Consider the following 20,639-nt stretch of genomic DNA (forward strand, 5'->3'; position numbering starts at 1 on the left):
AGGGGTGACCTGCCAGCTGTGTACAAGTACTTAAAGGGCTGCAGAGAAGGGGATGGACTTATTCTGTTGACCTGAGAGGACAGAACTAGGGGCCGTGGAAAGAGGCTACAACCAGGCAAATTAAAGTAATGTTAGGAAAAAAACTTCCTAATAATGAAAGCTGCCCAAAAGGGGAATGAGTTGCCTCGAGAGGTGGTGGGTTTCCCTGCAATGGAGTCTTAAAGTAGAGACTGGATGATCACAGAGGGGGTTCCTTTTGGGTGCAGCAGCAGGGGAAGGCCCAATGCACAAATGTAGTGAATCTGTGATGTGAAATAGGGCTGTCCCCTAATCCACTGGGCATGGGGCTGACACAGGGGGAGGAGGTACGAAATAGGTAGGGAAAGAGCGGTCTAGGTCTGCCAGCTTCAGTGAGAGCCTGTAGCATCACCAGACTCCCATACAGTGCACAAAGTGACTGCAGAGCACTGGGGTTCCAGGTAAATTGGGGTTCATCTCCAGAGAGCCACAGTCCACACTCTTCCAACAGGCCACATGTGAGGGTCAAGTTCTCATCCTGGCCCTGGATGAAGGACAGCAGCTTTGAAGGAAGGGAGAAAGGCCTCTCCTTGGTCTGATTGAAGTTCTCCTTCAGAATTTTCTTCACCTATGGGAAATATGAACAGACTGAACCCAGGGTTTCTGTAGGAGAGCACGGGGTACTTCCTAGCTGTTCTGAGAAAGCCCCTGAGAAACCAGGCTCCTGAGAGACCTGCTAGACTGTACCCTTGAGGCAGCTGCATGACAGGCAAGAAACCCTGTGAGGTCAGAAGGGCAGAGGAAGGGGCAGGTGATCTACAGAACTGAAGCCATCCCCTTCTAGATTGCTCCCTCTCCCCCATTTCTTATTCATTCTCTAGACTGCCCTTTCCAAGGCTTCTGGGAAGTTGTGGCTGTCCAGCTTACTTCTGGAAAGGAAGCAGCTTTTCTTACCAGTTTCACCTCCCGGGACAGGATCTCTTCCTTTTCCCTTAGCAACTTGATCAGGTGCAGATGTTGGACATCACTCAGGGCTGGAGATAAATCAATCAATCAATCAAGTCCTTATTAAATGCCTTAGTAAGGGCTAGACTTTGCTAGGTGCTGGAGACAGACAAAAAGGGAGTGGTCTCTGCTCTCAAGTAGCTTATATTGTGAGAGTCTGTACTTGAGAGCACATGCGTGAGTAAGTCTATACACAGAGGACACAGGAGGTAAATACAAAGCCATTTGCAGGAAGACAAACAGTTGTGGGGAATCAGGGAAGGCCTCATGTAGGAGGTGGCACTGGAACACAGCCCTGAAGGAAGCCAGGGATTCTAAGAAGAGGAGGTGAGGAGGTAGGCGCTTTCTAGGCTTTGCCAAAGCACGGAGATCAGAGAAGAAATGCTGTGTATAGGGAAGAGCAAGAATGTAGAGTGTGAGAACAAGTGCAATAATGTATAATGAGCCTGGAAAGGTCAACTGAGGGCAGGTGTCAAAGGGCTTTAAAATGCTTAAAGGAGGAGTCTAAAGGGAACTATGGGGTGCAGTGCATAGAGTACTAGGCCTGGAGTCAGGAAGAGCTGAGTTCAAATCCAGTCTCAGGCACTTACTAACCACGTGGCCTTGGGTAAGTCACTTGACTTTTTTGCCTTAATCGTAAAATGGGGATAGCAATAGAACCTCCCTCTCAGGGTCCTTCCTTCCTCCCTCTTTCTTTCCCTCTCTCCCTCCCTTCCTCCTCTCCTTAAGTCAGAATGGGGAATCATACCCTTAATTGCAGGTGCTCTACCCAAAGGAATATAAATTTTGCTGACTGAGACCTTGAAAGGTATCTTAGGACTTAGAGGCTAGGTTTCTTAAGGACCATGCCTTAAACCCAAATAACTCTGGCTTTAATTGATGGGCCAACAATAGGTCCCAGCCCAAGCTTCCCTTGATCATTGTTTGCACCCTGATGGCTCAGAGTGAGTGTAAATAGCAGTTGTTTCCGTTTTGGCCAGAAACCCAGAGGGTTTCCTCCTCCCATATTGATATTTTTGACTAGATAAAAGAGGCCATTCTTTGCATCATTTCTTACCTAGCCTCAATCCCTGAATGGGCTTTGCCTCAGTCAGACTGAGACCTGGGAAAGACCTTAGTTTGAAAAGACCAAGGTCTCCCACTACATCCAGGACCATCTCAAGTTGTCCTGATCTGTGTCTTTCCAATGGACCCAGATGGCTCTGGAATATAGTGAGTCTGGTGACTTTGCACAGTTCTCCCTCAGGCAGGGATACCATTGACAAGTCTATATAGTGGTTGGCCCTGCTGAGGTGAAAGGCTTGCTCTTCATCAGAGAATGGAGAAAAGCAGGAAATAATGGTAAATGATGACAACTGGTCTTGAGGTGTAGAATAGAGGAGAAGAGAAAACTGTAAAGTTGTCCCTAATTTCATAGTGAAGGATAAGGAAAGGTCATTTGTGGAGAGGGAGGGGCTAGAGGATAGTGTAGAAGGCTGGAAGAGAGAAGAGAGGGTTTGGAATAGCTGCTCTGGGAAATGAAAAAGCAAGCTATGAAAAAGTAAAAGGATTGCCTTTCAGCAGTGAGGGCCCATTTAAAATTTTTGTTTTTTAGTCATTAGTGATATCCAAGTAGGATTTATCATGGGGGAAGGAGAGGAAAAACTCAAGGGTGACACCAGGGTTACCAAACCTAGATGACTAGAAATATAGTGGTGTCCTTGACAGAAATAGGGAAATTAGGAAGAGGGGGTGGGTTTCCGGGAAAGAGAAGAGTTCAGATTTTGACTAAGTTTGAGATGTCTATGGGATATTCAGTTCATAATATCCAATTGGAAGTTGGTGATAGGGGATTAGAGCTTAGGGGAGAGACTAAATATACCAACTCCACAGTTATCTTCATAGAGGTATGAGGGAGCTGCTGAGGAACCACATAGTATCAATGAGGAGGGGATGAGAACTATTAGGGGATATTGTGTCCCGTCCCCAAACAGGCTGTGATCCTAATGTTTCCTGTCCTTGGGGAGTATAGGACAGAAGGACTTAAGTGGAGAATGCAACTTTCTTCTCATTGATGATGGACTTTTGTAGGGGAGTCAGTACTATATGAAGAAGAGATGGCTGGCTGAGAATTACAGGAATGGGCTCTGCCAATGCAGTGTGTAGGTGTTTGGCTTTGGGTAAGTCACTTCCCCCTCTGGGCCTTTGTTTCTCCATCAATGAAAGAGGGAGGTGATTACCCGTTTGCTTTCCACCTTATAGGGGAATGTGAGGATAAAAATGCACAAAATATTTGAGGGTTTTTAAAAAATTGTTTAAAGAAAAGCTTAATCTAGAATCCCAAGCACCTCTTACCTAGGAGGTGAAAGGATGTTGTTTTCTGACTGTTAGTGTCCTGGAGTGTACCCTTGCCCCACTCTGGTTCTTACCATTCAGAGCTCCAAGGAGATAGAGGAATGCCCCTGCTAGTTCCTCCACAAGTTGTCCACTTTCATCTTGTAGTTTACTTAGAATGTGGTCTGTCTTGCCCTCCATCATCTTCGGGGGTTCCCCAGTGTACAAACTCTGTTCTAGCTGTAGAGGAGAGATGAGAAGGAAGCTGAATGGTGAGAGACACATCCTCCTGCCCAAACCAGCCCCTTGTGCTAGTAGCCAGGCTTGCCCTGCCCCCAGTGACACTGTTCCCTGGGGAAACCTGGGATCAGTACATATGGAAGAGATCCTGATTTCTGGGGCAAACTCTGGAGGGGTTTGGTTCTACCTCTCGACTTAGCAAGTGAAAAGTGGGAGGAGGAGACTCATAGATTCATATATAGCCACTGTGGGGATATTTGCCACTTATTATTCTTCCCTTTCCCTGTTGGGTCCCTGGTGACAGGAAAGACATTGTTCCCAAGGAATATGAATGGTGACAGGCAAAGCTGGTTGGTGGGAGACTGAAGAGAGCAAAGAAGGGGAAGGGCCTACAAAAGGGAGACAGAGGTAGAGGTAGAAACCAGGGGGAGGAACCCTTGGGGATTTTTTTCCTTCTTTTTTTACTAGAGAGGAAGGCATCCAAAGACCAAAAAACTCTAGAGACTTGAAGTGGTGTGGCCTGAAAAACTACGGAATTGGGGGACCAGTGAATATAAACATGATTGAACAAAGGACTCCTGGTCAACTGACTTATATGAGAGAGAGAGAGAGAGAGAGAGAGAGAGAGAGAGAGAGATCACCTCTCAGGTAGCAGGACCAAGGCAGGATTTGGGTGACCTCAGAGGAGGCTAACTATTCCAAACCATGGCTCTGGGAAATTACACACATCTCTGAAATCAGTAGGAGGGAAATGCGGTTTCAGGTCACCTCTTGCCCCTAATTCAGTTGGTTTTGTCACAGAAGGCCCAGAACAATCACTAGCATTAATGAGATGTTAAACTAACTGTAAAAGATGTTGCTTTATGCTCTGGTCCCTTTAAAGAACAAACATGTCTCTGATTGAGTCCATTGGGGAATAACCTCTATCTTTGAGGTTTTAAGTAGCTAGGTGTTGGATGATTTTAGCAGTTTGACTTGGAGATTTCTGTAAACAGGGGTCCCCTGCAGGTGTGAACAAGGTATTTCCTCTCCTCCACTCAAAGGAATATACCATTGAATAGGAGCTACTAGAACACTTTAGATCAACATGGATATAGAGAGACAGTCATCCAAGGGAGGAGGCATCTTCAAGGAGAATGGCCCTTGGTGACAGAGAAGAGAGTCATATTATGGAGAGGAGCAGACCCTAAGAACTCAACTCAGCAACCCACCCAACAGAGATGCTGCACCCAAGGGTGTCTACGTGAAGATGCTATGGAATAAAAAAAGTCTTACAGGCCCTATGGTACCTAGAGTTTTGTGTATTCTACATGTGCTTTACTGCCATTATGATCTACGTTTCAGCCCACTTTTGGACTGTGTATTTGTGGGAGATTGTACCCTAGGTTTAGTTGGGGAATGTTTTGTACCTACTGTTCTTGCTATGGCATTCGAGTAAATATCTCTATTATAAGATAAAAAGTCTACTGGCTGATTATAAGTGAGAAGCACACCAGTGGGGGCTTGTGAGCTACAGAGTTCATAGTTTAGTCTGGCAAAGTTATTCCTAGAACTTGAGGTAGCACCCTGTGAGGACCCAAACAACTCTCAAGTGTGAATATGATCTGGGTGTAACACACAAAGGGTGTTATGCAAGAATTTGTTTCTTTATTTTTTAAATAACATTTTAATCAATAATAATGTGAATTGCCTGATTTCAATGGCTTATGTCAGGCTCAGTATCTTTGTGGGTTATCATGCATATATTTCCTGGGTTAGAGCTACAACTCAAGAGTAACAAAATACCTCAACAGGTACTGGATCCTTCATGTTATAAGAAAGTCTTATGACAAAGATTAAATATAAATCATTAAAATTGGTAAGGAACAAAGAGATCATCTAGTCCAACTACTTCATTTTACAAAGGAGAAAACTGAGGTCCAGAGAAGGAAAGATGGCACACAATGACCTAGTGGAAGAGCTAGGGCTTAACCCTAAGTCCTTGGAATCCATGTCCAGGACTCTCCACTGCACAAAATCCTATCAAATGAAGTAATAAGTTTCTAGATACTGTACATGGAAGAGTGCTCTGTGGGTGGAAATTTAAACTCAAAATCAAGATAACTCAATGAAAAGGAAGATATTTCAGCAGTAAAAAAGACGTCAAACAGTTACTTTGGGATATTGCTAAACAATTGAACTTCTATCTGGAAGATGTCAGTCTTTGGAAGGATAGATTTTGCCAAGAGCAAATGGAATCATTTTGACATATTGCTTTTTCTATCACTGAACACAATGACAGGACTGACCAGTGACGGAAAATTAATGGGCCAAGCACTGACAAGGAAGGAAGACCTGGGTACAAGTCCAGGTTAATAATACTGACTTTGTGACCCTGGGTAAATCACTTGCCCTCTCAGTGTATCATGCAGTGTTCTAAGACTGTAAGTTGATAAGCTGGTTTGCATTGGAAGGCTGAAGTCCCCTGCCAAAAGGTCCTTCTATTGATGATATCCCAGCACCAAAAATAAAAGGAATCCTAGCTGACATGTATACAAGGTTCTAAGGTCTGCAGAGAGCATCATAAAATGGTTAGGTTTGAGCCTCAAAACCTCCCTGTGAAGTAGGTGCTATCAGCATCTCCATGTCCTCAGTGAGGCAACTGAGGATCATTGAAGTGAAAGGTCTTACCTGGGGGGTCACACAGCCCCTTGAAGCCAGGGCTGGGACAAGCCAAGTTTTCCCAATCCAGAATCTTTCCCTTTACACCAGGCAGGAGAGACTGTTTTATTTTTTGTTAAGATAACTCTCTTAATATACTTGTTGAGGGAATGGCTGAAGAAACTGAGGTACATGAATATATAAATGTAATAGAATATTATAGCGCTGCGGGAGATGAGGAAAGAGATGATTTTAAAGAGAGATGGGCAGACTCTTATCAAGTGATACAGAGTAAAATGAGCAGAACCAGAAGAACAATTCATACAACATCAATATAATAAAAACTAACATTTTTGAAGGACTGAAGAACTCAAATGACTAAATGCTTAACCATGATTCCATAAGACTGACAAAGAAAAACATTGCATTTTGGTATGTGACCAATGTAGAAATTTCTACGTAAGTATCTTAGTTTCTTTCTTCACTCTTTCTGAGTTTTTCTTCTTCTTTCCTTCTCTCTCTCCCTTCTTCCTTCCTTCCTTTTCTCCTTTCTTTTCTTTCTTTTGTAGGTATGGGGAGATTAGGGGGAAAAATGAATGCTTAATAAAAATAAAATTTAAAAAGGAACGAATTGATAAAGTTGCAATGTGATTTAATAAAATTAATAATTTGGACCTTTGAGGCCACTTCCAACTTTGAAATTCTTTTATTCAAGACCCTTTGATAAGGGATAAATTGAAGAAGCTTCCTGAAGATATGAGTTTATAGGGAGAAAGTCCTCAGGATCCAGAGAGTTCTATCAGCCCTGACAATGTCCTCTTCACTTGTTACCAAGTGGGGAAAGAAATTGATGATATCACAGGAGCACAGCGGGAAACCTCGCAGAAGACAGAAGTCCTATAAGGCTAAGGCAGACTACCTCCCAGAGTGGCTTCATAGAAACTTACTTGGTGTATTTGTGGTTCATCAAGGCAATCTTTAGTGGAATTATTTCAAACTACTGAAGAAAATTTGGAGGTTTGTAGTTTTACAAACATCACGGTTCATGTGATGTGTTAGAGGTTTGGGAAGAATAAAATGGGAAGAGTTTGTTTCTTGTTTCTCTGTTTCCCTTCTTCAACTTTTATTAATGTTTTGGAGGAGTTTGTTTTTGTTTTTACTCTTATTTTTCATAAATGATGAGGATTGTATTCCTCAAAACATTTTTATGTATATTTAAAAATTCTTGTTTTAGTATTTGTGTGTCAAGTATCCATTTTAATTCTTGTTCAATCATTTCAGTTATGTCTGTCTCTGTGACCCCGTTCTGGGTTTTCTTGGCAAAGATACTGGAGTGGTTTGCTATTTTCTTCTCCAGGTCATTTTACAAATGGGGAAATTGAGGCAAACAGGTTAAGAGACTTGCTCAGGGTCACCCAGCTGGTAAGTGCTGAGGCCAATTTTGAATTCGGGAAGATAAGTCTTCCTAGGTCTAGGCTAGGTACTCAAACCACTGTAACCACCTAGCTGCCCTGAACATTTTAATAACCAATTATAAATATACAGAATAAAATGTTTATTAGTATTTAAAGAAAACCCTACTTGGTGAATAGGTTCCGGGGTGTTTCTGTGGGCACAAGTTGCTCTACTCAGACATGACTCAGTTCTTTTCCCCTCACATAATTACAAGTCTTGACATATTTCATTAATTGGATCTTGACTCAGTTCACTGCCCAGCTGTCTAAAATAGCCCAGCAATCACTGGCTACTAAAGCCCCTGCTCCCTGGTCCTTGTACCTCAGCCATCCTTCTCAGCTCCAATCCCTAGACCATTCTCCCTCCTCTGACTTCTTCTCTTCTCAGGAAGTCACTTAACTCACAGGATCATAGGATCTAGAATTGGAAGGTCTTTGGCATTCATCTGGTCCAGTCCCCTCATGGTACAGATGAGGAAACTGAGGCCCAGAGAGCTGTGCTGTCTTCTCCCAGGAGGCACGAGTACAGTCTGATATGAAGCCAGGTGTTCTAACTCAAATCCAGTGTTGTCCCCCCCCCCCCCCCCCCCCGACTCTTCCTGTCTGTCCTCCCCTTCCCCAGGCCCCCAGCCCCCAATCCTGTGATTCTCCGTTGCCCTGACTTCTAGACTCTCTCACCGTGTCTTCCAAGTCCAGCAGGTCCTGCTCACTCTGGAGGAGCCCCAGGAGAGTTTGAAGAAGGAACTGCTGGAATTTCCTGTCCAATTTGGTCAGTGGGCGTTGTTCTTTCACCACCTCAGCTTGCAGTTTCTCAAAATCTAGAAAAGACAGCTAAGGTTGGGGTCACACCCCTACTCATAGGTCCTTCATCCCTGGTTCTTTCCTGGGAAGCCTTAGGTTCAGCAGGCTATTAGAGTGGGCTGCTACTTTGTACCCTCTTCAACCCAGGTGCACATCCATATTCCCTGCTCTCAAGAGTTTTACCCAGTTGATGGGCACCCAGGGAGGGGTCTGGGACCTCACTCCATCACTATAAGGAAGGGTAGCTAGCCACACATCCTTTTCTTAAATTCAAACACAGGTAAGTTTAGTGATGTTCTCTTCCTTCCTTCCTAGAGAAAAAGGAGTCAGGGTTGAAGAGAAACCCAGCACTTTCCAAAGAAAGGGAATTTTGTTTAGCATCTTTATCAATGGTTTGGATAAAGGCATCAATGGCTACTTCAGTACACCTGGAGCCACATTTCACTGATTAATCATTACAGCTGCATTTATACAGCACTTAGCAAGTGCTTCACAAGCATTATCACATTTGATCCTCACAATTCTGGGAGGCAGGTGCTATTATGATCTCTATTTTATAAATGGTAAACTGAGGCAGGCTGCAGTTAAGTGACCTGCCCAGGGTCACACAGCTTGTAAGTGCCTTAGGCCAGAGTGAACTTAGGTCTTCTGACTTCAGGTCCTGTGCCATCTAGTTCCCTGATGTGACTATTCATGCCAATTGGGAATCTGACAACTGACTTACACTTCCTTACCCTATCCACCTATTGTCCCTGTCCTCCCAAACATCCTCCATGGATCCATCCCTAGTAGGGTGCCAGCTGCCCCATCTGTGGCTGCTCTCAGGACACAACAGATCCTGGCCCTTTTCCAGTCCTACATTTCCTGGATGGAGTCTTAGAGAACTCTTACGCACAGTTCTTACGTGGCCTGGCATCCTCTTCAGGATCTCTGCAGGAAGGATCCCCTGGGTCTTCATAATAACAAGAGAGTTCAGAATCTTCCCAGGAATAATTCCTAATATATGCAGGTGAATTTGAGAATGCACTCGTGTAACTTGTATTATGGAATCTTTCATCTAGTGAAAAACGTAATACAAAAAGAATGTCTTTGTAAAATTCTGGTCAACCTTTTTCTGGCTTCCTCTCCTCTCCGGGTCAAACAAAAAAAGGTTAATCTGTCTTGCTTATAACAGACCTTCAGATACTTGAAGACAGCTCTCAAGTCTTCTCTTCTCTAAGCTAAACATCTCCACTTCCTTCAGTCTATCCTTCCATGGCATGGTCTCCAGCCCCTTCATCTGGCCTGCTCACCCTCCTCCTCTGGATGTGTTCCCTCTTTGGCTGGGGCGTGAGGTGTTATGGAAGGCTGGGGAACCCTGACCCCATCTCCATCATCTCTCATCTTCCCTCTCATAGAGCTAAGCAGAGCAGTAGATAGAGCACCAGGCCTGGAGTCAGGAATCATGATATCTACCAGCTGTAAGACTTTGGGCAAGTCACTTAACCTCTGTTTGCCTCAGTTTCCTCATGTCAAATGGGGCTAATAATAGCACCTACCTGCCATGCTTGTTGTGAGGGTCAAATGTGGTAATAAGTTTAAAGGCCTTGCTTAGCACAGTATCTGGCACATAGCAAACACTATAGAAATGTTAGCTACTATCACAGAGCCTTCCCTAGCACTTTCAGGCCAGTCTTCTTGAGTGTAAACCCCTGCCCTGTGTCACAGGCATGAGGGTCTCATGCAGGTACACAGAATAAGGGCAGGCATGTGCCCGTGCATAGAGGGGCTGCCCAGTCCAATCTCATGCAGACTCTGCCCATTTCAGGCCCTTAGAACTCTCAGCTCTTGGATCACAGACACCTGAATACAGAGGAAGATCCACTCCCTGGAGCCTGGAGAAGCCACCTGGACAACTTTGGGTTCTGCATTGCCTCCATGCTCAGAGGAAGAGTAGGGGAATGGAATAAGCATTTATAAAGCATTTACTAAGTCCTGGGTACTATACTAAGTATTTTACAAATATTATCTGATTTGACATGTAGGACATGTAAGGTTAGAGAAAACAGAACCCGGGGACCCACCAAGGCAAGTTCCCTTGGTACCTGAGGCCAGTTCCCCATGCCAGGGTCCCCCCCAGCATGCTGGTTCTCTGCCTCCACCCCTCACATAAGCACAGTCCCTAGAAAGGGGCCAGGACCCCCCCCTCCACCTCCCGTTCTGCTGTAAGAGCCATAACAGTATGGCCTTGGCCCTGTCATTCCCTCTTGGACCCTCCCTGGTGTGTGGACTTTGGCCTGCCCATGGATCCTGCCTCTGAATTATTTCAGGCTGCTTTTATCTCTGTGTTTCAGTTGGGAGAGGTGGAGGAGATGGTAACATAGGAAAAAAGCTACAAACCTGATCTGATGCGTTTTTTCCATAGTGTTACTGCAAAGAGAAAATATGTGTTTCAGTCTTCAGAAGCCATCCATCCCCTGAATCCATTAGGAGTCATAGCACAGAACAAGACTAACCAATTTCACATCAAAGAATAAATCCATGCTACGTGAGTCCCTGACTCAGCTTCTCTTCCCACCCCTATGGTTCTTACCATAGGTAAGCAGGTGATTGGTTGGGCCAGTGTCAGACCCAACGAACAGTTTGTAAAGCACTTGTCTTAGATTATCTCACTTGATCCTTAGAGGGGCCCTGAGAGGTCTGGGCTATAGGTGTTATAATCCCCAGTAGGATTTGAGGCAAGGTCTCTGCTGACCACGGGACAAGAGTGGAGCTTCTTCATTTGTAAAAGGAGGATGTTAACTAACACCTGCTGATCTCACCCCTTAAGAGCCAGGAGGATTCAAGTGCATTATGAGATTTTCTGTTAGACAAGTCTAAAGTAATATAAAACAAGAAAACATCTTGTTTAGACAGATGGAGGAGAGGTACCAGAGAACAACCTAACAAACAAGTAGGACTCAATATTCCTCTGAGACCTTCACCTTTCTATCATCATCAGTGGGGCAGAGGGAATAGAATGCTGGACAGCAGATGGGGAGCCAAGCTAAGAGGCAGGGTCATTAACAACACCTGGACTCTGCATTGCACAGGGTTGTTGAGAGGTTCCAATTAGATAATGTACACACAGTATTTTGCAAACTTTAAAGTAATTTGTGTGTGTGTGTATACATGTTTTCATTGAGTCATGTTTTCGTTTGTGTCTGATGCTTTGTGACCCCATTTGGGTTTTTCTTGATGGAGGTACTGGAGTGGCTTGCCATTTGCTTCTCCTGCTCATTTCCCAGATGAGGAAACTGAGGCAAATATGGTTGAGTGACTGGCCCAAAGTGACACAGCTAGTAAGTGTCTGAGACTGGATTTGAACTGAGGTCTTCCTGACTCTAGACCCAGCTCTCTATATACATCTACGTATACAGGTATGGATTATATACCTGTATGTATATATGTGTGTGTGTGTATATGTCTGCGTTTATATAAGTGTGTATGTATACACACATACATATATACACACACACATCTACACACAGATAGAGTGTGTCTCAAAAGCTATTAAAACTTTAAACTACACTAAGATTTTGGAGGCAGCTCTCTTAACCCTCTTTGCCTCAGTTTCATCTTCTATAAAAATGAGCTGAAGAAGCAAATGGCAAACAATTCCAGTATCTGTGCTGAGAAAACCCCACATGGGGTCACTAAGAGTTGGCCACGACTGAAATGACCGAACAACAACAAAAAGACTTTTGGGACATCCTGTATGTATGCTAGTTCTGGTGATTTCATTAGAATAGACCGTAGGGAATGGCCAATGTGAAACTCCCTCTACCAGGGCAGATCTACAGTCCTTTAGCAGAGATTTGCCTGGATACTGTGAAATTAAATGTTTTGTTCAGGGTCACACACCCAGTACATGTCAGAGGCTAGACTTGAACCTGTTTCTTCTGGTATTGAAGGCCAGCTCTCTAGCCACTCTATTTCCTTCATGGTTCTTATCATCTCCTAAGTTCTATCTTATCAATCCTACATAGAGAGAAAGGCTACTTAGCTCCCTCTGTGGCTCACCTAAGCAGAACCCTGGGCTGAATCAAAACTGGGGAGGGTAGTTACTTAATTCTAGGAAATGAAGAGTCTCCTTGAGGAGCTGCCTGGACACTGGTCCCCTGGAGGGGCTGTCAAGAGCTCACTGGGCCCAGGGGCTAGAAAGACAACTAAGGTTGTCATTCACCTTTGGGTGCAAAGGTTTTCCGGTTCTTGTCTGGAAGTAGAAGAACACCTAGATAAAGGAAAGAATGATTAAAAATGATAAAAATGCAATGCAGTTGCAGTTATAGGGTAAAAGGGTCAGGGTTCAATTAGTCTAACCCCCTCATTTTACTGATAAGGAAACTGAGGCTGAGGGCTTTATCTTAAGGCTGATATTAACTCAGTGCTTTAAGGACCCATGATTTCATTGGGTGGGCTCCCTCTACCATCATGGACACAACCTAGGTGGCCTACCTGCTGGTGACAAGGAGCCTCCCAATTTAATCAGACTGGTTCTTAAGTGACACACATACCTGGGGCCCATACTTAAAACTTCTCTAGGTTGGAATGATCTGTCAGAGCCTTCATTGAGAACCCAGGGACACCACAACACACTGATGACACAGCAGAGGAAGACTTAATTAAAATGGGGAAAGAAAAGGCCAGTCTTCACAAAAAGAGTTAGAGCTGCTTCACAAAAAATGAAAACAATGTACATGTCCAACAACAGAATGAAAGAAAAATGTCACACTTGAGAGGGATTTCAGAAGGCATCTAGTCCAAATTGTTGACTTGTGGTCATTTAGCCTTTACTTGAATACCTTGAATGATGGGGAGCTCATGATGTCATAAGTTAGTCCAAGTAAGTCCAAGTCCTTTTTAAGATACTTCTTATCTGATCCTACCTAATTTCTAACCTTGGCCACAAGGGAGATTATGAAATGATGGAATACATAGTCATATGTCAACATGGGATATTTTTGAGCACTTAAAAATGGTCAACTATGAAGAATGCAAACAAATATGGAAAGAGGGGAAAGAAACAAAGGGAGGAGGGAATAAGCATTTATTAAGCACCTACTATGTTCCACACACTATGCTAAGCATTTTGAAATATGATCTCCTTTAATCCTCACAAGAACCCTGTGAAGTAGGTGCTATTATCCCCACTTTAAAGCTGAGGAAACTGAGGTAGACAGAGGTTAAGTGACCTGCCTAAGGTCACTTGTAAGTACTTACTTACAAGGTCACAACTTGTGTCTGAGGCTAGATTTAAACTCCAAGTGCAGAAAAAAATTTGAGAGTTGGAAGGGATCTCAATGACTATCTGTCCTAAGCAATACCTGAAGGGCTTAGAACACACTTAACATATTAGAATACTCTGTTAATTATTTCCTATTTATCTTTTATTTAGCTTGCTTTGTATGTACTTGTTTCATCACCAATTAGAGTGTAAGCTCCTTGATGGCAGGAACTGTCTTTTGCCCCTTTTTGTATCCTCAGCCCTTAGCATAATACCTAGCACATAGTAGGTGCTTCATAAATGTCTACTGATTGTTGACTGTGAGTCCATGAAAACTGACATCATTAAAAGCCTGTGAGAACAGGAACAGGAAAGAGACTGGGGGAGTGGCTGTCGGGAATAAATTACTGTGAGGAATTGGTACATGTTTCTACCTTTTATAAAAATGTAAATAATCTGGATTTCACTGTTGTATGTAGAATTTTCTTCCCCTCATGTTGTCTCCTGAAGTTATACCCAGGGATGCCTCACTAGGAAATGGGGATCTGGAAGTGATGCCAGTAGGACAGAGGTTTGGCCATACTATTGATGGATCACTTGATTAATAAACATTTATCAAAGGCCTACTGTGTACCAGACCCTGTGCTAGGTGCCAGAGTAAGCTAGAAAGGCTTCAAGTAGAGGCCTAGGTCTGTTGTCTAAGGGCCAGCCTAGATCACTAGAGGGAGACTCACTCCCTGGCTGGCCACAGAGGGGATGCATTTTTGGCCAGGACAAGATTTGGAGACCATGTGCTAAAAGGTTGTGACCAGCGTCTGTGAAAGGAACAACCACATCGAGCTGATGAGAGACCCTTGAACTATAAGTGTTGTAGTTTCTATTTTCTGTAATTTTGGTGAAGCTTAAGGTAATCCAGAAAAAGAAAGATGATTAGAAGGGGAAGGAAGAAAAGGATAAAGGATACCTATTCTCTGGAGCCCCCAAAGCCTCTTCCTGCCTTCTCTCCTGGGTAGTTGGAAAACTCAGTGAGAAGAAGACTAGCCTCCTGTTTCCATCCCTCTGTTCCAGCCTGAAAGTGAGCCCTCCCACCTAAGAGTGTATGTGGGGGGCAGAGAGGGATGGGGTGGTCTCTGCAGATGTCATCTGCCTAGCTAGGTGGGCAGGTGAGTTCCCCAAACACCAGGACAAGTACTACAGTAATGTCCCTCTCTCCTTCCCCACCTCCCTCAGCCCTTGGTAGGAGGGTGGTTTATGAGGAATTTTCCCTCTCCATTCTCCGCACCCTGATACTTCTCATCCAACTTACTCCAGTGGTCCCGGATAATCAACTTGACAACTTGGAAAGCAAGTATACTGCCCTCAGGGACAGTCACTGTCTTCACTGTGTTCAAGCCACCCTGACCCTGAGCCTGGGGAGAGAAGGATAGAGGAAAGGAATCACAGATCTAGAACTGGAAGGGTCCTCGGAGGTCAGTTCATCCAACGTTCTCATTCGCAGGAAATCCCATCTCAGAAAGATAAGAGACTTGCCCAATGTCACACAGCTGGAATGTGGACTCAGGTGTCCAAATCCAGTGCTCAGAGATGGCTGGGCTTACAGCAGGGATCCCAAGATTAGGGAGTGCAGGACAGGGAGGAGCAGAAGTCAGGATGGAGACTAGGTAGGAGTCAGCCCCCAGTTCTCTGAACTGGGGAGAGAGGAAATGAGAAGAAACAGTAGGGAGGCACAGAGGCTTTGAGCTACTACGTGGAGTGGGCCTTGTCATATGTATATGTGACTAAGGACAACAATCTACTCTCAGGTATTTGCAGGTGTTCCCTAAGCCATTTCCCCAGAGCTTTTCAACCCCAGACTGACTCACCTCTAATGAGTGTGTATGTGTGTGTGCCTGTGTGTGCGTGTGTGTGTGTGTGTGTGTGTGTGTGTGTGTGTGTGTGTTTGGGCCTGCTCATCAGGCAGTACCAGGAAATCTCATCAAATTTAAAGGAGCTTCTTGGAGTCCCGAGGAAGGGAATGCAGCAGCTTCCTGCCTTGCCCTATGGCACTGCAAATCCCAATGGAAGTACTCTTGGATTATCTGCTGCTTGATGAATATCCACACCCCCGGGTGGCTGAGAACTAGCTAAGCATCAGTTACCCACAGTAGGACTTGCTATTTTTAATGAAAATGCACCAAATATGACACAGGAAAAGGGACACAGATATTCGATGTCTTCAGCCCCTGTCCACTTCTCTGCCTGTCTGCTGTTAGTCTCTTGGGTTATGGGCTAAGTTTAGAAGGTCAAGCAATGCTGGGGCACTCAGACATTTCCCCCTCCTCACCCCCATCTATCCAAAGCATGAGTTCTAACCTCGATACATGAGAGCCCAGCAATGGTGATCTTCCCAAAGCCTTCCCTATTTCTGGACCTCTTCACAATGGCCTCTTTCTGGGTCTTCACAGCTTCTGTCACAACATACAGGTTCTCTCCCTTTTCCCGAAGCTGCTGAAAGACAGAGGGCTCTGGTGTCTTCAGTTTCCTGTAGAAGAGGAGAGAAGGTAGCAGGTAAGGGATTTCCTCTCCCATCCCTCTGAGTTATGACCTTGCTCAAGGCTGTCTCTGGGGTACAGCATATTTGGAGTTCACCATGCTAGTGCCTTGGGGGAGTTCATATTGTGTAAGAGGTACTTTGGACACAGAGGATGGTTTGTGCATATGTTTGGAAGGCCTAAAGTATGACTGGAGCCAGAAGGACCCCTGTCTCCCATAAAGGCAAACACATTTTAAGAGAGGTATCACTAAGGCAGAGCCAGCCAAAGAAGGACCACTGATTGAAAAAAAAAAAAACAATTAAGTGGAATAGAACCAGCTGAAGGAACTGAGCTTGTTTAGCCTGGAGAAGAGGGAGTTTATGGGGGATGTGATGGTCCCTGTCTTAAAACAGATGAAGGATTATCATGGGGCAGAAGGAACAAACTTGGTCCTTTCTAGCCCCAGAGGGAAGAAATAGGACCAGCTCAAGGAAGTCTCCAGGAAATCTATTTCAACTCAGAGGAAAGAACTTCCTAACAATTAGAGCCTTTCACCACAGGCATGGGCAGCCAGGTGAAGCAGCTAGCTCCCTCTTGCTGGAGGCCTCTATGCACAGGCTAGGGATGCCATCAAGAGGAATCCCAAATCAGGCAGAGCACCTGCCTAGATCCCCCTCTCAGACCTCGAACCTTCCACAAAGCTGGCTCAAACCTGTGTCTGGTATCACCTCACACTCTTCCCATTTAGGTCCTCTGTATTGTATCTGAACTAACTACACCCTATGTCTCTCTGCATCCTCTCCTGCCTCCTGCCTTTGTTCCTGCTGCCCCAGGGACTTGGGATACCTTCCCTCCTCTCCCATCTGTGTCTGTTAAAGTCTCTCCTCTCCTTTTCAGGATGAACCTTTCCTGTCTCAGCAGAATATGATGTTTCCCTCCTCAAATTCCTCATAACACTTTATCACAAAATCGTAGATTTAGGGCTATCAGAGACCTTAGAAGTCCTGGACTTCATCCTCTTCATTTTACAGATAAGGAAACTGAGACCTGGGAAAGTTAAGTGACTTGTCCAACCTCATAGGGGTAATAAATAATGGAGATGAGACTGGAACTCAGGAGTTCTGATTTCAGAGTCAGTGCCTTTGCTTCATGCCCGTGAATGAGAAGAAGAGGTGATAGTGAGAAAAAGTACTTAGAGAAGTTTTTTTAAAAAGATTTTTATTCCAGTTTATTTTTTTTGGAGAGGGCAAGGCAGGGCAATTGGGGTTAAGTGACTTGCCCAAGGTCACACAGCTCGTATATGTGTCAAGTGTCTGGATTTGAACTCAGGTCCTCCTGACTCCAGAACCAGTGCTTTACTCACTGCGCCACCTAGCTGCCCTTAAGACTTTTTAGTGATATCTTTTCCTTTTATATCACCTAGATTTCCTCCCTGTATCCTTCTTCACCTCCTTCCTGAAAATCATCCCTCATAACAAAGACTTTAAAAAAAAAAGAGGAAGAAGAGGAAAAAAATTCAGTAAAATCATTCGATATCTTAAAGAAAATCTGACATGATATGCAATGTTTCACACCTCTGGTCCCCAGCCTCTGTGAAGAATCAGTGGAGGTACATTCTCTTATCTCTTCTTTGGAGCCAAATTTTTTGGGTTTTGGGTTTTTTAAAAATAATTTTGCAACATTCAGTTCTAATTATTCTGTGTCTTTTCTTTCCATTTACAAGGTTGTAGTCATTGTTTTTGGCAACAAGATGGTACAATGCATAAAGTACCAGGCCTGGAGTCAGGAAGACCTAAGTTCAATCTGGCTGTGAGACCCTGGGCAAGTCATTGAACTTGTTTGCCTCACTTTTCTCATCTGTAAAGTCAACTGGAGATCGAAATGGCAAAACTGCTCCAGTATCTCTGCTAAGAAAACCCCAAATGGGGTCATGAAGAGTCAGACGGGACTGAAGAATTTATGGTTTATATTGTTTGCCTATCTCCGCTCGTTTTGCTTTACACCAGCTTGTGTAAGTCTTTCCATGCTTCACTGAATTCATCATGTTGGCTTTACTTTTCTTAGGGTATCAGAATATTCCACTACATTCATGTGCCAATGTTTATTTAGCTATTTCCCTTATCAATGTTTCCAAGTCTTTGCTACCACAATAAGTGTAGCTATAAATATTTTGGCATGCACGGAGCTTTTCCTTATGAAAAAAACCTCCATGGGAGCATATTCCTACCAGTGAAATCTCTGGGTCAAAAGGTATAGACAGTTGGATCATTTTCTTTGCATCATTCCAAATTGCTTTTCAAAAAGATTGTATTTCATTCACAGATCCACCAACAATGCATTAGTGTGCCTGTCTTCCCACAACCTTTTCAACATTGACTATTCCTTTCTTCTATCATCTTTGCTACTTTACTGGATGTGAAGTATAAAGCCTCAGGGTTGTTTTGATATTAATTTTTCTCATTAGCAGTGATTAGGAGTATTCTTTCACATGGCTGTTAATAGTTTTGTAATTTTTTGACAACCAGTTGTTCAAAATTTTTGACTACTTCTCCTTGAGGAGAACGATCATTGATTATTTGGTCTTACATATTTCTATAAGTTGTCAATATTTCTTGGGTATAAGACCCTTATCAGAGATATTTGATAGAAAGATTTTCCCCAGTCCACTGCTCCTCTTCTTTTCTTAGATGTGTTAATTTTGTTTGTGTAAAAACTTTTAAAATTCATGCATTTGAAGTTAGCTCTTTTATCTTTTAGAATAGCATGTGTCCCTTGTTTGATTAAGGATTCATCCTGTACCCATAGTTGTGAAACATATGATCTGTTTCTTTTCTAGTGTTCTTATAGTGTGATCTTTAATATTTGGATCACATCTCTATTTTGAATTTAGTGTTTCATATTACGTAAGCTGTTGGTCTAAGCCTAGTTTCTGACTGAAATATGTAATTCACATGACCTTTGATGCAGCAATATCACTCCTAAGTCTGTATCCCAAAGAGATCAAAAAAGGGAAAAGGACTTATACGTACAAAAATAGCAGATCTTTTTGGGGTGTGTAATAGCAATTTTGATTTGAAGATCTTTCCCATCCATTAACAGTCCATATGACCTGCTTACATATCAGGAAGCCTAAGTCATATGTGGTAGGAGGAGTTTGCTGAGAGGAAAAGGAAATTGTGTCACAGGAAATGCTGAGAGAGCAGCTACGACAGTTAGAGCTGAGGGAAAGAGAGCAGACCTGTGATGACTGTGGTATGGTGGCTGTGAGTGATTGTTTTGTGGGAAAGCCCCAGCAGCGAGTGAATGGTTTTGGGATGGCGAGGCTCCATGTTGTGATATTGTGTTTTAAGTTCTTTGCTGTTATGATACAGTGGGCCTACTGTTTGTGGGAGTTGGTTGCTTGGTTATAGGATCTGGTTATCTGGTGTCTGAATAAATGTTTTACTTCTTCTACCTTCTATATGGAGAGTCTCTCATATTTTGAGATACAAAACTACATAGATATATTAACGATTATCGTTGACGTTGTGTTTATTGCCTTGCTGACACATTTGGTGTCATGAACAGGATCACAAGGTATAAGATCTCTATTTGGAGGTAGAAAGGCTTTAGAAGAAGAAATGATTATCCCAGGATGGGATTCCTCCCTAGCAAGGGAGTGGACTAAAGGCACGGGACTGTGTGAGGACTGGAAACAGAAGCTACGGAGGGGAGAACCTAGAGATTTGGACAGATGTTTGCAAGAAATTAAAGTTAAGCCAGGGAGAGAATTGCCAACGGCATTCTCTAGGAGAGGCTGGATTTTACTCACAGAGGTGTATTATATATGAAAGCAGGGACAGCCTATTACGAGAGAAAACTAAGACAATTAGAGAACAGTCTACCTCAAATGAGAATATTTCTTTGCCACAGCAAGATGAGGAATCTCAGGTGGCAGAACCACAGATTATTGTTGAGGAATCTACTGATTTTGCTGTTAATTTGGCTAGAAGACAGAGGGAGCCAAGGAGGTCAAGAGCGCGTTTCAGTTCAGCCCAAGTCAAGTCTAGCGGCCAGTCTGGTTGTTATGGTGACAGAAGGAGAGAGTCTAGAGAGGATGATACAATATCAGTAGCTGAAGCACGAAATGTTACTTTGTGGTATGATGCTATGGAGCCAGAGAATGATACAATATCAGACCAGGCTCCTCAAATAGTGTGCTGTAAAGTGGGAAGTGCAGTGAAGGAAGCAAAAAACCCAAGATAATAACACAGTGTTTAGAGAGATGTTGGAAGATTTTACACAGCAGGAAATCACAGATATCTTGAGTAGGTTCACCCAGAGAATGGAAGAATCATTAATATCTTGGATGGTGAATCAGTGATGAAGGGGCTGCAAGAGTATCTCTGGGTACTGTAGATTATATGTGAT

At 43.6% G+C, this 20,639-nt stretch overlaps 1 protein-coding gene across 1 annotated transcript in view; it reads right to left on the bottom strand.

Annotated features, from left to right (window-relative positions):
• Positions 1 to 238: 238 nt before the first annotated feature.
• The window catches only part of LOC118833794 (gasdermin-D-like), a 31,778-nt gene continuing 11,377 nt past the window's right edge, over positions 239 to 20,639 (bottom strand). The window contains exons 3-9 of the mRNA XM_036741197.1: positions 16,069 to 16,237; positions 15,023 to 15,125; positions 12,676 to 12,723; positions 8,349 to 8,488; positions 3,432 to 3,576; positions 973 to 1,052; positions 239 to 646 (exon numbers count right to left, since the gene is read on the bottom strand). Of these exons, the coding sequence (XP_036597092.1) occupies positions 239 to 646; positions 973 to 1,052; positions 3,432 to 3,576; positions 8,349 to 8,488; positions 12,676 to 12,723; positions 15,023 to 15,125; positions 16,069 to 16,237 (1,093 nt within the window). The remainder of the gene's footprint in view (positions 647 to 972; positions 1,053 to 3,431; positions 3,577 to 8,348; positions 8,489 to 12,675; positions 12,724 to 15,022; positions 15,126 to 16,068; positions 16,238 to 20,639) is intronic.

The sequence above is a fragment of the Trichosurus vulpecula genome, chromosome 1 (assembly GCF_011100635.1).
Source record: "Trichosurus vulpecula isolate mTriVul1 chromosome 1, mTriVul1.pri, whole genome shotgun sequence".
In the NCBI taxonomy this organism is placed as follows: Eukaryota; Metazoa; Chordata; class Mammalia; order Diprotodontia; family Phalangeridae; genus Trichosurus; species Trichosurus vulpecula.